Source organism: Otolemur garnettii, unplaced genomic scaffold (genome assembly GCF_000181295.1).
Source record: "Otolemur garnettii isolate 467f Iridium unplaced genomic scaffold, OtoGar3 scaffold00041, whole genome shotgun sequence".
NCBI classification, from domain to species: Eukaryota; Metazoa; Chordata; class Mammalia; order Primates; family Galagidae; genus Otolemur; species Otolemur garnettii.
Window position 1 is genome coordinate 13,529,182 of NW_003852436.1, and position 13,454 is coordinate 13,542,635.

At 41.8% G+C, this 13,454-nt stretch overlaps 1 protein-coding gene across 1 annotated transcript in view; it reads right to left on the bottom strand.

Moving 5' to 3' along the window:
- Positions 1-13,454, bottom strand: part of RNF175 (ring finger protein 175) — a 39,050-nt gene that overhangs the window by 6,695 nt on the left and 18,901 nt on the right. The window contains exons 3-5 of the mRNA XM_012805408.1: positions 10,722-10,876; positions 4,543-4,650; positions 2,966-3,086 (exon numbers count right to left, since the gene is read on the bottom strand). Coding sequence (XP_012660862.1) covers positions 2,966-3,086; positions 4,543-4,650; positions 10,722-10,876 — 384 coding nt within the window. The remainder of the gene's footprint in view (positions 1-2,965; positions 3,087-4,542; positions 4,651-10,721; positions 10,877-13,454) is intronic.

The following is a 13,454-nucleotide window of genomic DNA, read 5'->3' on the forward strand; positions in this document are numbered from 1 at the left end:
TGCTGTGAAGGGTGCACTAGGCACTGGTGTCAGTGCACAGCTTCCCAGGGGGAGTCTTTCGAAGATGACTGTAGTGATATTCAGCAATGAGGTATGTAGCACTTGTTCTAGGATGAGTTTGTGAACTTAATTGTCAGATCTTGTATTCCCATGATTGTGGGAGTCTTTTGTTTGGATTTTAGCATTTTCTTACTTTCTAGCACTCCAAGATGTGCCAGGCTTATACTGTATATTCAGCATATTTATTGTAGAAACCAAGATCTGGGCACTAGGTATGCTCATTGCTACTGGGGCCTCATTGCTCTTAGCTGACAGAGCAAGTTAATATATCTGGGTACCCTAACCCCTACGTATGTATATACACACACATATCTACAAACGTGTCTGCAGTATCCATGTGTATCTATATTAAGCTAACGGTGAGTTTATACTGAGTCTCCAACTCTATTGTATTACTATAGGGATCATTCTAGTCTTTTCCCCTTATTTATCTGTAATCCCTCACTCCAGGAGCAGAAACCCAGCTTTCATAATCAGTCATCCGTTTACTTAGTTGCTCAATTCCAGAATACATGTATAGTGGTATCAGGATTATTAATCCACAGCCCCGAGGGCAGCAACATTTTCAGCTAGAGTCCAGCGATTATGTACGGTTCCTTTTGATGATAATTCTGGACTCCTCATTCATTTAAAAGCTACTTAATTTCCTCCCACCCCCTTCAGTGAGGTTATTTCATACACCTGTATTACAGTTAGATTCTAAATGATTAAAAAAATTTGCATACATTAAAGTTTGGCCTTTCTGCTATGCAATTTAGAGAAAGCTCTATGCAATTGATAAATGCACAGTGTCACGTATCCACCATTATAGTACCATGCAGAATAGTTTCACCACTCCAAGAAATTCCCTGTGCTTCACCCATTCACCCATGCTCCTCCCCTACACCAATCTGTTTAGCATTGCTATGGCTGTGCCTTTTCAAAAACATATCATATAAATGGAATCATATAGTATGTAGCATTTTCAGACTGGCTCCTTTCACTTAGCCACATGAATTTAAGATTTATCCATGTTGTTGGATGGCTTAATAGTTCATTCCTTTTCTAAGGTGCTTTTTTAAAACCAAGCAGATGCATTGGCCCCACTCCCAGAGCTTCTGACTTAATTGGTCTGGTGTGGGGCTTAGACACTGTAGGGGAATGGAAATTGCAGCTCCTCTGCTTCCTCCTCATCTCAGTCACAAGCACACGCACAAGTGTGTCTGTGTACACACCTGCACACATACAGACACCTACACCATCAGGGCAAGCCACTGGCTGCTGTGCCAATCAATGGCTTGAGGCAGTGCTTTTTAAAGATTCCATCTTTAGGTGGAATAAAGACGACACGATGGCATGATGTTAAGGACTAGTGGGATGGAATGGGTGGGAAACCTCCAGAAAGCTGGTGCTTAAAGACTTGGTTGTCTTGCCAAACGAAATCTCCTCTTCTGGTGCCCAGGAGAACCTGGACACATACAATTCTTCTTTTCCTCTTCTATTTATAAACAAACATAAGAGGCTCTGGGAATTTTCTAAGGGGATATGATCTCTGGTTTTTGTTGGACGAACTAGGAGTGAAAATGCTTCTTTTTGTGCTCACCTAAAATCTAAGAAGGGCAGTTGTCCCACAGATGATATATGACAGAGAAATTCCAAAGGTATGTTGTTCCAACGTTTCACCAGAGAAAATGGTTTATAGGCTCTAGGAGAAGAGTAAGATAGAGCCCATCGTGGAGGGGAAGGACACAGGTCCACTTAGGTCCTGCCTCATAAATGGAGAGAGAAGAACCATCCAGAAGGTCACCCTTCTCTTAATACTTATACTAGTTTTTTTACTTAATTTCTAGCTGTGTACCCAGAAATAGGTAGAGGGCAGAGGTTCAGAATTCCTGAAACTATGGGGGTATCCCTGAAGTTTCAAGAAATGTGCATGTGTCAGATACAGATAAATGTTCCTGATATCAGAAATGGGGATCCACCTAATAGTATGTCCATTGTGAATTTTAATTTTTAAGAAAAATTTTAAAAAGCAATCATTAGGGATTTAAAAAATTATAGGCAACAATGCACATTCAGTGTATCTCCTACTTCTTCAGATCTTATATATTGATAACTGGTCTTTATGATAAGTAATGCCCTGAGGCACTGTTGATTCTCAAGTGGTTTTATTTACTTATCTATTTATTTTGAGACAGAGTCTCACTATGTCGCCCTGGGTAGAGTGCTGTGGTGTCATAGCTCACAGAAACCTCAGACTCTTGAGCTTAAGTGATTCTCTTGCCTCAGTCTCACAAGTAGCAGGGACTACAGGCGCCCGTCACAACACCCAGGTATTTTTGTTGTTTAGCAGGCCCAGGCTGGGTTCGAATCTGCCTGCCTCAGTGTATGTGGCTGGCACTCTAACCACTGTGCAGCAGGCACTGAGCCTTATTCTAAAGTGTCTTATGTAGCATTGGATATGATTTTTATTTATATGAGGCAGAGTTTTTGGCAGAGGTAAAGGTTTTAGTTATTGCTGATCTTTTATTAATCCTTAAAGGTTGGCAATTGGGGTATACCGGATAGGATAACACAAATATGTCTTATCCCCAGATTATTCTTTATAAATAAGAAATGTATTTCTAATTAATTAACAAAGAAAAATTTTTGATGCAAAGAGAATCCAGGGAGCAACTGGGCTGGGTGAACCAAAATAGCACTGTAGGAGATTAGCAGTATGGGGGGAAGAGTTATCTATGTCTGAAAATGGATGCAAATATGTAAAATGAGAACATTTTCCCATGCATCCTAAGTGGTTTTAAAGATGGAAAGCAACTTGGGCGGTGCCTGTGGCTCAGTGAGTAGGGCGCCGGCCCCATATACCAAAGGTGGCAGGTTCAAACCCAGCCCTGGCCAAAAAAAAAAGATGGAAAGCAACTCTTACCCCTATGGTAGAAGCCATGTAATCCGAGCAGATCTCGGCGAAGTCTCTCCCCATCACTCCATAGTAGAGGCCGTAGAACAGGGACACGATGCCAAAGTCCATGGAGTCTCTGGCTTTAATTCTGTTGGAAACAGCAGCATAAGGACACAAGAATGGAGCATTTGGGTGGCAGGGAAGGATTGGAGCTTGGAAAATATTTCCTGTCACTGAGAGAACTTTGTGGGCAAATATACTTTTTCATTTATTTGTGTACTTTCTCTTTTCTTAAATGAAAGAATGAAAAATTCTCTAAATTTCCCTCAAATGTTCCCACTCATTGCCAAGTGGACAAAGGAATTCTTATAGTGGTCTTACAGCTTCTTAGGACTGCAGTGCGTAGACAAGCTGACTCATGCAGCTGGTTTCAAGAGAGGCTGCTGCGTAGAAAGAGACCTCAGCAGCTTGTGAAACCAGCCCTCTCCTGGCCACGCCCCAGGCCCATTTCATCAGAATCTCTGGGGATGGGGCCTATGCAGCAATATTTTATTTTTTACAACGAATTTTTTTTTATTAAATCATAGCTGTATACATTAATGTATTTATGGGGTACAATGTGCTGGTTTTATATATAATTTGGAATGCTTACATCAAACTGGTTAACATAACCTTCACCTCACTTTCTTAATTATTGTGTTAAGACATTTATACTCTATACATAATAGATTTGCCATGTACTCTTGCAAAATGCACCATAGGTGTGGTCCCACTGATTACCCTCCCTCCACCCATCCTCACCCACCTCTTCCCCCTTCATCTCGGGCTGTAGTTGTGTTATATCTTTTGTATGGAAGTGTGGGTGATTATATACTGATTTCATAGTAGAACTGAGTACATTGGATACTTTTTCTTCCCTTCTTGAGATACTTTACTAAGAAGAGTATGTTCTAGCTCCATCCATGTAAACATAAAAGAGGTAAAGTCTCCATCTTTCTTAATGCTGCATAATATTCCATGGTATACATATAACCACAATTTATTAATCCATTCATGGGTTGATGGGCACTTGGGCTGCTTCCATGACTTGGCAATTATGAATTGGGCTGCAATAAACATTCTGGTGCAAATATCTTTGTTATAAAGTGATTTTTGGTCTTCTGGATATATACCTAGTAGAGAAATTGCAGGATCGAATGGCAGGTCTATTTTTAGATCCTTAAGTGATCTCCAAACTTCTTTCCAAAAGGAACGTATGAGTTTGCATTCCCACCAGCAGTGTAGAAATGTTCCCTTTTCTCCACATCCACTCCAACATCTGTAGTTTCAGTATTTTGTTATGTGGGCTAATCTTTCCCTGCATCTCCGATCAGAGGGCTCCAAGAACACTTTCACTTGAGTTAGATGATATCTCAAAGTAGTTTTGATTTTCATTTCTCTGATGATTAAAGATGATGAGCGTTTTTTCACATTTCTGTAGGCGATGCACCTGTCTTCTTCAGAGAAGCTTCTATTCAAACCTCTTGCCCATAATGAGATGAAATTACTTGTTCTTTTCTTATTGCTCTAAGCAAGTACTTGGAGTTTTAACTGGAGATACTTACTTGAAAAATAAGTTGAATCCACACATTGTAAACATGATAGCCAAATAACCCACAACGCCAAAGGCATAGCTGAGTTTGTAGATTAGAAGGAACCATTTGTAGACCAATCTGTGGAGTGAAAAATGGGGGGAAACACAGAACATGGTAATAGTAAGTATTCTGTCTTTTTTCAGTTTTTAATTCCTAAAATCCATTTATTATGTAATGTACAGAACATAAAAACACATATATATCCATTAAACTTAGTGGTAATCCATAGTTTTAATGTAATGGCAGCAGTCTATAAACAGTATTATCACGTGTTTCTGTGCACACCCACATGTCCCTTCATTTTATCTCCATCCCTCACTCCCTTGGGATCCTGCTTTCCCTCAGTCCACTGCCCCCTTCTCATTTGGCCTTAGGGTCAGCCCAGAGTGGCTGGCAGGAGAGCCTTGCAGGAGGGCAGTACGTGGGGAGAGGGGTCAAGCAGGAGACCAGACCTCCCGGCAGTTCTTCTTCCCTCCTGCTGCACTGACCCTCTGCCCCAGCCCCAGTGCAGATATCATGAGGGAGGCCCAGCCCTCACCCCATGTCCTCTCCACCCGGAGCCCTGCCCTAGCTCTGGGGATGGAAGGACAAACGAGCCTCAGCCTTGGTTTCTTCTGCTGCGTGTCCCGTGTGTATCCTATCCCTGGGACCGCTCCTGAGGCCCTTCCTCCTTCCCACAGGGTCTGAGTGGAGAACAGGATGAGGCTGGAGGGGAGCGGAGAGGATCTAGAAGGAAGCCTGTGGGAAAGATCAGAACCCTGACAGGAGTAGGGCCATTTTGGGAGACAGCTGGTGGGAAGAAGCAGGCCGGAAACCAAACCACGTGATCACAGCAGCCCCCGCCCACCGCTGGAGAGCTTCAAAATCAGTGTTCTGGGAAACAACAGAATAGTCAGTTTTACTGTGGCCACGGCTGGCAGCCAATGAAGGGAGTAACTCCTAGATTTTCCCTGAGTGCAAAAATGAGGCTCTCTGCAGAAGGGCTGCCTCCCTCTGGGAGCCCCTCCCACATCCAGCCCTACGGAGAAGGGATAAGGAAAGGCTCTTGAAACTGTATGAAAGCTGAGCTGCTCGCACTCCACTGTCTCTCCTTTCTCTGCTAATAAAGCCTTTCCAGTCTCTGTACTGGCCTCCTCTTCCTTCCCCACCTCTCCTCTACCTCTGCTCCCTCTCTACCCCACTGGGTTCCTTCCTCCCTGGCAGTCAGGGGCCTTGGAAAAACTACCACAAGGGCCACATGACTGCTTCAGGCCTGGGAGCAGGCAGAGGCTGGGAGCCCAGCTCTTCCTGTGGGCGTGCTGCTGGACCAAGAGGCAGTGCCAGGAGAGGCAGCTGGGGGCTTAACCCTGGTGCTCAAAGCAAATAGAGGGTGGTAGGAATGTCGCTCACGAGGATATGCAGTGGCAGGAGGCCCTGTTTGCCCCTCAGCCCTTTCCCTCCACATCCTCTTGAAGCCTTTTTCCAGCCTTGCACCCCAAAGTTCAGAGTCTCAATCCAGAAATTTGGCCCCACCTCTCACCCCAACCCCTGAGCTGGTCCCCAACTTTCCCCTGCTCACTCCTTGTCACTGCAGCCTTGGCACCAACCTTACTGATGTAAGGTTTCAATATTACTTTACAACATACTCTGTTTCACTGAATTCCAGTCCGAAGGGACCTTCTGAAACTTGATGGTTTAAATGGGGTTGTGGGCCAGCCTAAGAAGTGAGTTGTCATTCACATCACATTTATGGTGGCACACATTCTCCACTGCAGGCTACTGACATCAAGGGCCATCTGTCCCAGCCCTGCCGGCACATAGGTTTAATCCTGCCCTGGGCTGCTGTGTGCAGGACTCATGTGTGCTGCAGTCATGCCCTCTCTGAAGGGGGCCAGGGAAGGCTATGGGGTCTTTCTGCCACAGCGCCCCTTTTGTCATTCGTTCTTCTGACTTGCCAGTGCTGAGCAGGTGGGATCAGTGTAGGCAGGTCAAGGTGGAAGTTTATGTTGCTGAAAGGGAAATACGGGGTACTAGGCAAGCTCTGGGGGGCACACCAGGGAGCCCCAGAGTGTGGGTTCCTTAAGCTCCACACAGACTGGGCATACTATCCCCCTGCCTTGAAAGGACTGTCTCAGTTTCGTGCCAGCATTAGCTATGTTCTAGGACCAATGACATTTTAAACTGCATAGTTTCTCTGTGCAAAATGGTTTGTTGATTTAATTAAGCCACAGCCTGCTGCTAGGAGCAAGGGCTTTGCAGTCTGATAGCCTTTGGTCTGACTCAGCCATTTGTGGTGTACTGCCTGTGAGACCTTGGTGTTTCTTCCTGTGATTGGCTCATATAACACAAAGATGGTAACGTTAGTTCCTAATGTTGCTCTGAAGATGATGAGAGCTAGTGTATTCATGTTTAAAAGACTTGACACATTAAATGCTCGAGATCTCATATTATTTAAATGGATGTGTTAGATTTTCCACATCTCAACGCCCTCCACCCCGTTTTTCTTGCTGATTGTGGACACAAGTTTCTGGAGGCAGTAGAGTTCAGAACTTCCTTGCTACTCAGACTCACACTGTAAGGCAGATAGACTAGATAAGAGACTGCTTCGGAGCAGCCTCCAAAAGAAAAGCTTTGGCCTTGGGTTGGAATTGATGTGGGCAGCCCCAGTTCTTGTGAGTGGTCTATTTTTGAGCCTGAACTTCAGTTGATTTACAGACAACCTAACTGTAGCAGAGAGGAAGCTCACTTCCCCTTCTCTGGGAGTGGGTCCTTTCCCCAGAGCTTGGTGTGGTCTGGGGGAGAAACAGTGGATTTAAACTGTTGTTGCTGGAGACGACTCCTCTGGAGCCTGCCTGCTGCCCCAGTGCTGCTGAGCTTTGCTCACCCGCTTTCCTAGCCTGTAGTGAATGAAATTCTCTGCTTCCAAATGGAAGACAGCTAAGATGTGACTCACCTATAACACAAAGGATGAAGTAAAGATCCATAGAGATCCTGGGGCCTATTCTCCCTCTTATATACAGGAACCCTTTTATCCTGACTGCTGTCTAGAAGAGGCCCTACTTAGCCTCTCCCACTGTGGTCTCTTCAAATGCCAGCTGGGTTTGCTTTACAAGGTCAGTGGAGGGCCGGGCACGGTGGCTCATGCCTGTAATACTAGAATTTGGGAGGGCAAGGTGAGTGGATTGCTTGAGCTCACAGGTTCCAGACCAGCCTGAGTCAGAGCAAGACCTCGTCTCTAAAAATAGCCAGGTGTTATAGCTGGCGCCTGTAGTCCTAACTATTTGGGAGGCTGAGTGAAGAGAATTGCTTGAGCCCAGGATTTTGAAGTTGTTGTGAGCTGTTGAGCTGTGATGGCACAGCATTCTAAGGGTGACAAAGTGAGACTCTGTCTCAAAAAAACAAAAACAAAAAAACAACGTCAATGGAGCCTCCTTGCTCTCAGAATGGACTCCAGGGCTCAGAGCTGGGCAGGCAGGAACATGCAGTGGGCATGAGAAAGAGAGGGTGTGGAACCCTGGCCAGCTGACTTATTTGAGCCACAAAGGGCAATGAGGCAGCATTTAGGTATTTCTTATAATAACATTTCTCTGCATTGAGCAAGCGGGTATGCATAGAAACATTGCCTTTAGCTAGGTAATTCATTATACAGTGGGAAAGTGAAACATTCTTATTGAAATACAATATAAATTATATACACATATATATTCCATGTATATGAAAACAATACATTTGATTCATTTAAAACTCAGAGCACTTTTACTAATCTTAAGTAACTTAGAATATTTGGTAAGAAGGAGAAAGGGTCCATTTTCCTGAGGGGTAGATTCAGACTCTACAAAGACTATCCAAGACCCCAAATCAGCCAGCTTAGAAGGTCTCTTAAAACCACTCCAAAGATCTTTCCATAGTGGAATCAAATTAAAATACTCATAAACCTGAATTCATTTATTTGTATTTCAATTTTCATTATCTCATTTATTTTTCTCTCCTCATATATTTTTCCCTTCTCCAAACTAGAAGAAAAAGTTGATATTTGTCTCTCCTACTTTTTTAGAGGATAAAAACAAATTTTTTAATGGCTGAATAATCATAAAAATATTTTTACAGGGGTTTATGATTTATTTTCAAAAAACGTCAAAATTCAAAGGGAAATTTTTTACTTATAAATTTATATTTATATTTATATTTATATATATTTATATTTATAAATACTTATAAATATTTTACTTATAAATGAGGATGCAACATCCTAAACAACATATTAACAAGTTGAATTAAAAATTAATGTTTAAGTAATGTACTTTGGTCAAAATTAAATCCAACTTATGTGAGAATTAGTCACTATTTTCTTTTTCTTCTTTTCATTTCCCTCATCCCCTCCTTCCTTCTCTGTCTGGTCTCCCTTTCCCCCATACCCCACTGTGTCATTAATTGTCATGAATTGTCCTCATATCAAAGTTGAATACATAGGATTCATACTTCTCCATTCCTGTGATGCTTCACTAAGAATAATGTGTTCCACCTCCATCCAGGTTAGTACAAAGGCTGCAAAATCTCCATTTTTTTAATGTTTGTAATTTCCTGTTTATAATAATAGATTTTCTCCAATTTTAATATCAGTTGCATCCAGATTAAGTAGAATGATTTTGAAGTATTTCTTCTCTTTCTATTGTCTCTAAGATTTGGCATGATCTGTTTTTTGAAGTTATCTTTTACTTTTATTTACAAATCTTAGTTGTCTATTTTTTGAGACTTTGGAAAAAAAGAATAATAAGAAGAAGTTAACTGATGACTCCATACTGAACCTCAGGGTCAAAGCATTCTATAATAGACATACTCTTACTTGACAATGTGAATGTTACTTTCTTTGCATTATTATTATTATTATTGCTTAATATTTCAATGCAGCAATCATCTAATTTCTTTTCTGCATGTATTTATCTTTGTTCTTTACAAGGTTTTTGTTTCTAATCCTTATCTTAAACATTGTTATTGAATTTTAAGCCTTTTTAATTTTGTGAAGGCAAAAACTGGAAATCTAATAAACACATGTATATGTAAAAAAATCTGCTGATAAATTACATGCTGGATTAAATTACATTGGAGCACTATTATTACAGCACCCTTATTGATAAATAAGAAGCAAAATTTTGTCTAATAAAAGTTCTTATTTAGCATTAAAAAGAGGTTAAAATTAAAGACTGTCTTATTGCTATTTTATACTTTATTTACTTTCTCTTTATCTCATTTCTGTTGTATCTTGATGAAGATTCAGATCTTGCCCACAGAACCAGGAGGGCAAAAGCAAGCTTCCAAATTATAAGACTTTGGAAAGATTTCTAAATGATACAATGGAATGATATAAATCTCTAGAGGTTGCAATGGTAATTAAAATGATCATCACAATAGTAAAGCCTCATTTGTTATGAGAATAATAAGTTGTCGAATACTTACATTTTATTAGTTATTTTCAGGTTGAAACACAGCTTTCAACTCTTGCTTTATTTTAAAATGTGTGTGGCACAATTTAACAGTGGAATAAAGCAAAAGATTAAGCTAAAAATAAACATGCAAATGGTGCTCTAGAAATTTTTAATAACACTTTCACTTCTTTTTCTGCTGGTCTTCACTAGCTAATAGTTAAAGAAACATATATGTATATCTAAAAATATATTTTTCTTTCTGAAAAAGGGTCTTGCTCTGTTTCCTAGGCTAGAGTGCCGTGGTGTCATCATAGCTCACTCTAACCTCAAATTCCTGGCTCAAATTATCCTCCTGCCTCAGCCATCTGAGTAGTTGGGACTACAGGTGCCTACCACCAGTCCTGGCTAATTTTTCTATTTTTTGTAGAGCCCATGTCTCACTTTTACTCTAACTGCTGGCCTCAAGCAATTCTCCTACCTTGGCCTCCCAAAGTGCTAGGATTACAGGCATGAGCCACTGTGCCCAGCCTTGAAGACATACATTTTACAGGTGTGTCTGAATCACGATCAAATACTGAGGTGAACCAGCAGCAGCATAGCTAATGTCCAAATAGTTTTGCCACTGAAGAGAAAAGAGGTGTAAAAAAGTATAACATCCCTTCCCCAACCCAGGGAAATGGAACTCAAATATACCCTTTAACGTCTAAAATAAACGAGATGGTGGGGAAGCGTGGGTGGATTACATACCGTGGTGTTCTCCCTGAGAGAGGCTTTCGGGTGGCTCTGAAGAGGACGTAACTGGTGATAACTGAGAACATTCCCCACATAGACAGAAACCGCCACCAGTACAGTTTTATTGTGAAATACAAAGGGACGACCCACATCTGCAGCAAGGTCACCAGCTGTCAGAGAAATGAACAGAAAGTCTCTCTCAATGACTGAGGGCCTGAATTATTAAATAACCCAGAAGTTTCTTTACTTCTGGAGGAGAAACCACCTTCCCCATCTTGTCTATACCACACAGCTTGTTCGCTATGAAAGTATAACCTAGTCACGCCAGGTTATAGAGAGAATTTGCACAATTATCTGGAAAATAATTCAAAAGATCATTTTTCTGTCATTTCCTATCACCTGACTTCTTCAGACTCGGCCATTCTGGGCCTCAGTGGCAATGTGATTCTGGACAAGCGAGCTTCGTGGTAGTAGTAAAATTGGGGATACCAATGGTCGCACTGCTTCCCTGTGCAGATGGAGGTGGGGATCAAATGAGACCATGAATGGAAAGCACTTTCTGGAGGCAAGGGCTGTTGTCACTATCGTGTGCCCATGTGAAAGTGGCAGTGATGTCAAAGGAGGAAGTGGAAGTCAATGTTTAGAGCTGTCCCAGGGCACTCTGCAGGATTCCTGTTCCCCTTGGATAACCCCTGTGTGGCCCGTACCATTGGTCTGAGTCCAGCAGCCTTCAGAGGGTCATATGTCAGGGAGCAGGACAGGCCAAGCTGATAGGCTGGGGGCCGCTGACCTGATACGGTTACCAGAGCCCTGCTATTCTTCAGAGCAGGCCTAATACCAGCGGGTCACCTCTCTTGTTGAAAAGCAGACAGAATTCAACAATGGCAATAAACATTAGTCTTTTATGTTTTATCTCATCCAGACTAACCACCAATTATTTGCTCAGAATTAATATAAGGGGAATAGCAAAGAGGTTTTTTCTCAAATGTGAACATGAATTAATTAATTTTCAGTGGCACTTTGTGCTGTTTTGAGGATTCTGAGCCTGGATCCTGGTTAGGTGGCAGAAAGTCTCATGTCCAGGTAATAACATCTGTCAGCAATGTGGGAAGAGTTATTAGACCTTGCATATTGCATAAGTAACATTCTGAATATAAAAAAGGCTAATGCCATTTGTTTTATCTTCTTCATCTTTGTGATAAAAAGGGGAGGCTTAGAAAAAAAGAGTCTATAGATACATTGTTGGGTACTTTAGTAAGATCTTGGTTTTTTAGTCTAAGATCAATAACCAAAACTATTTGACAGTCTTCAAGATGTCAGCGAAAAAGGCAAGGCTACAGCCATTCTTTCAATGTCAAATAAGACATTTCCCAGGCTCATCTTTCTCCTTTTATTGTTCTATCTCCATAAACAACCTGGAGTCCTCTTAGAATTGCTCTGAATGTTCTTTCAGGGAAACCCACAGTTGTTACTATGCATACGCATCTGAACAAAAATATACACAAGGCAAGGGTGAGGTTAGTATCTAGAGAGTTTTCTACAGGAAACAAATCCTATAACCTACTATTTTTTTTAATTTCAGGGAATATATTCAGGGAAAAGTAAATATTCTTTAACTCTTGCCTGAATTAGTCAGATACTTGCTTTGATTTTTCACCCAGTTTTCTGAGTAGGGTCAACATTAATGAATCAGTCAGCACCTTTATTTAGAGAGAGACAAATATATATATGTAGACAGGAAAACCAGGTTTTACTTAAGGAAGTAGAAAAGTTTTCGTGAGGACCCCAAACCACATGATAAGTAACCAAGACTGAAGATATGCTTACTTGGCTTGGTGCCCATAGCACAGTGGTTATGGCGCCAGCCACATACACTGAGGGTGGTGGGTTGGCCCAGGCTTGCTAAACAACAATGACAACTGCAACAAAAAATAGCCAGGCATTGTGGCAGGCGCCTATATTCCCAGCTACTTGGGAAGCTGAGGCAAGAGAATTGCTTAAGCCCAAGGGTTTTTTTTTGAGACAGAGCTTCAAGCTGTCACTCTGGGTAGAGTACTGTGGCATCACAGCTCACAGCAACCTCTATTTCCTGGGTTCAAGCAATTCTCCTGCCTCCGCCTCTCAAATAGCTGGGACTATAGGCACCTGCCACAATGCCCAGCTATTTTTTTGGTTGCAGCCATCATTGTTATTTGGCGGGCCGGCTGGAATAGAACTCACTAGTTCATGTGTATGTGGCTGGTGCCTTCATGGCTTGAGCCACAGGCCCCGAGCCAAGCCCAAGAGTTTGAGATTGCTGTGAGCTGTGACACCACAGCACTCTACCGAGGAGGATGACAGAGTGTCTCTGTCTCAAAAAAAAAAAGATATGCTTACTTTCAGTACTCATTAGCAACTTTGATCCTGTGCAAGTATTTTATTTCAAAATATTAAGGGAGTACAAATGTTTTAGGTTCTATGGATTGTGTTCATAATGCTTGAGTCCCATCAGCCATGTAGTGTTGATAGGTTGGTTTATGTCCCTCTCTCCCCCTCGCCCACCCTGCTGCTTTCCACTGAGTTTCCTTCCCTCTGTGCATAGGTGCTCGTTGGTTAGTTCCAGTTTAATAGTGAGTAGGATGCTCTGCTGTTGATAATAAAAGAACTGCACAGTCCCTTACACACATCTTATCAGTATTGTGGAAGCTGATGGTGGAGATACTTCTCTATCACAAAGTATATATTTTCTGACTTTTTTTTTTTTTTTTT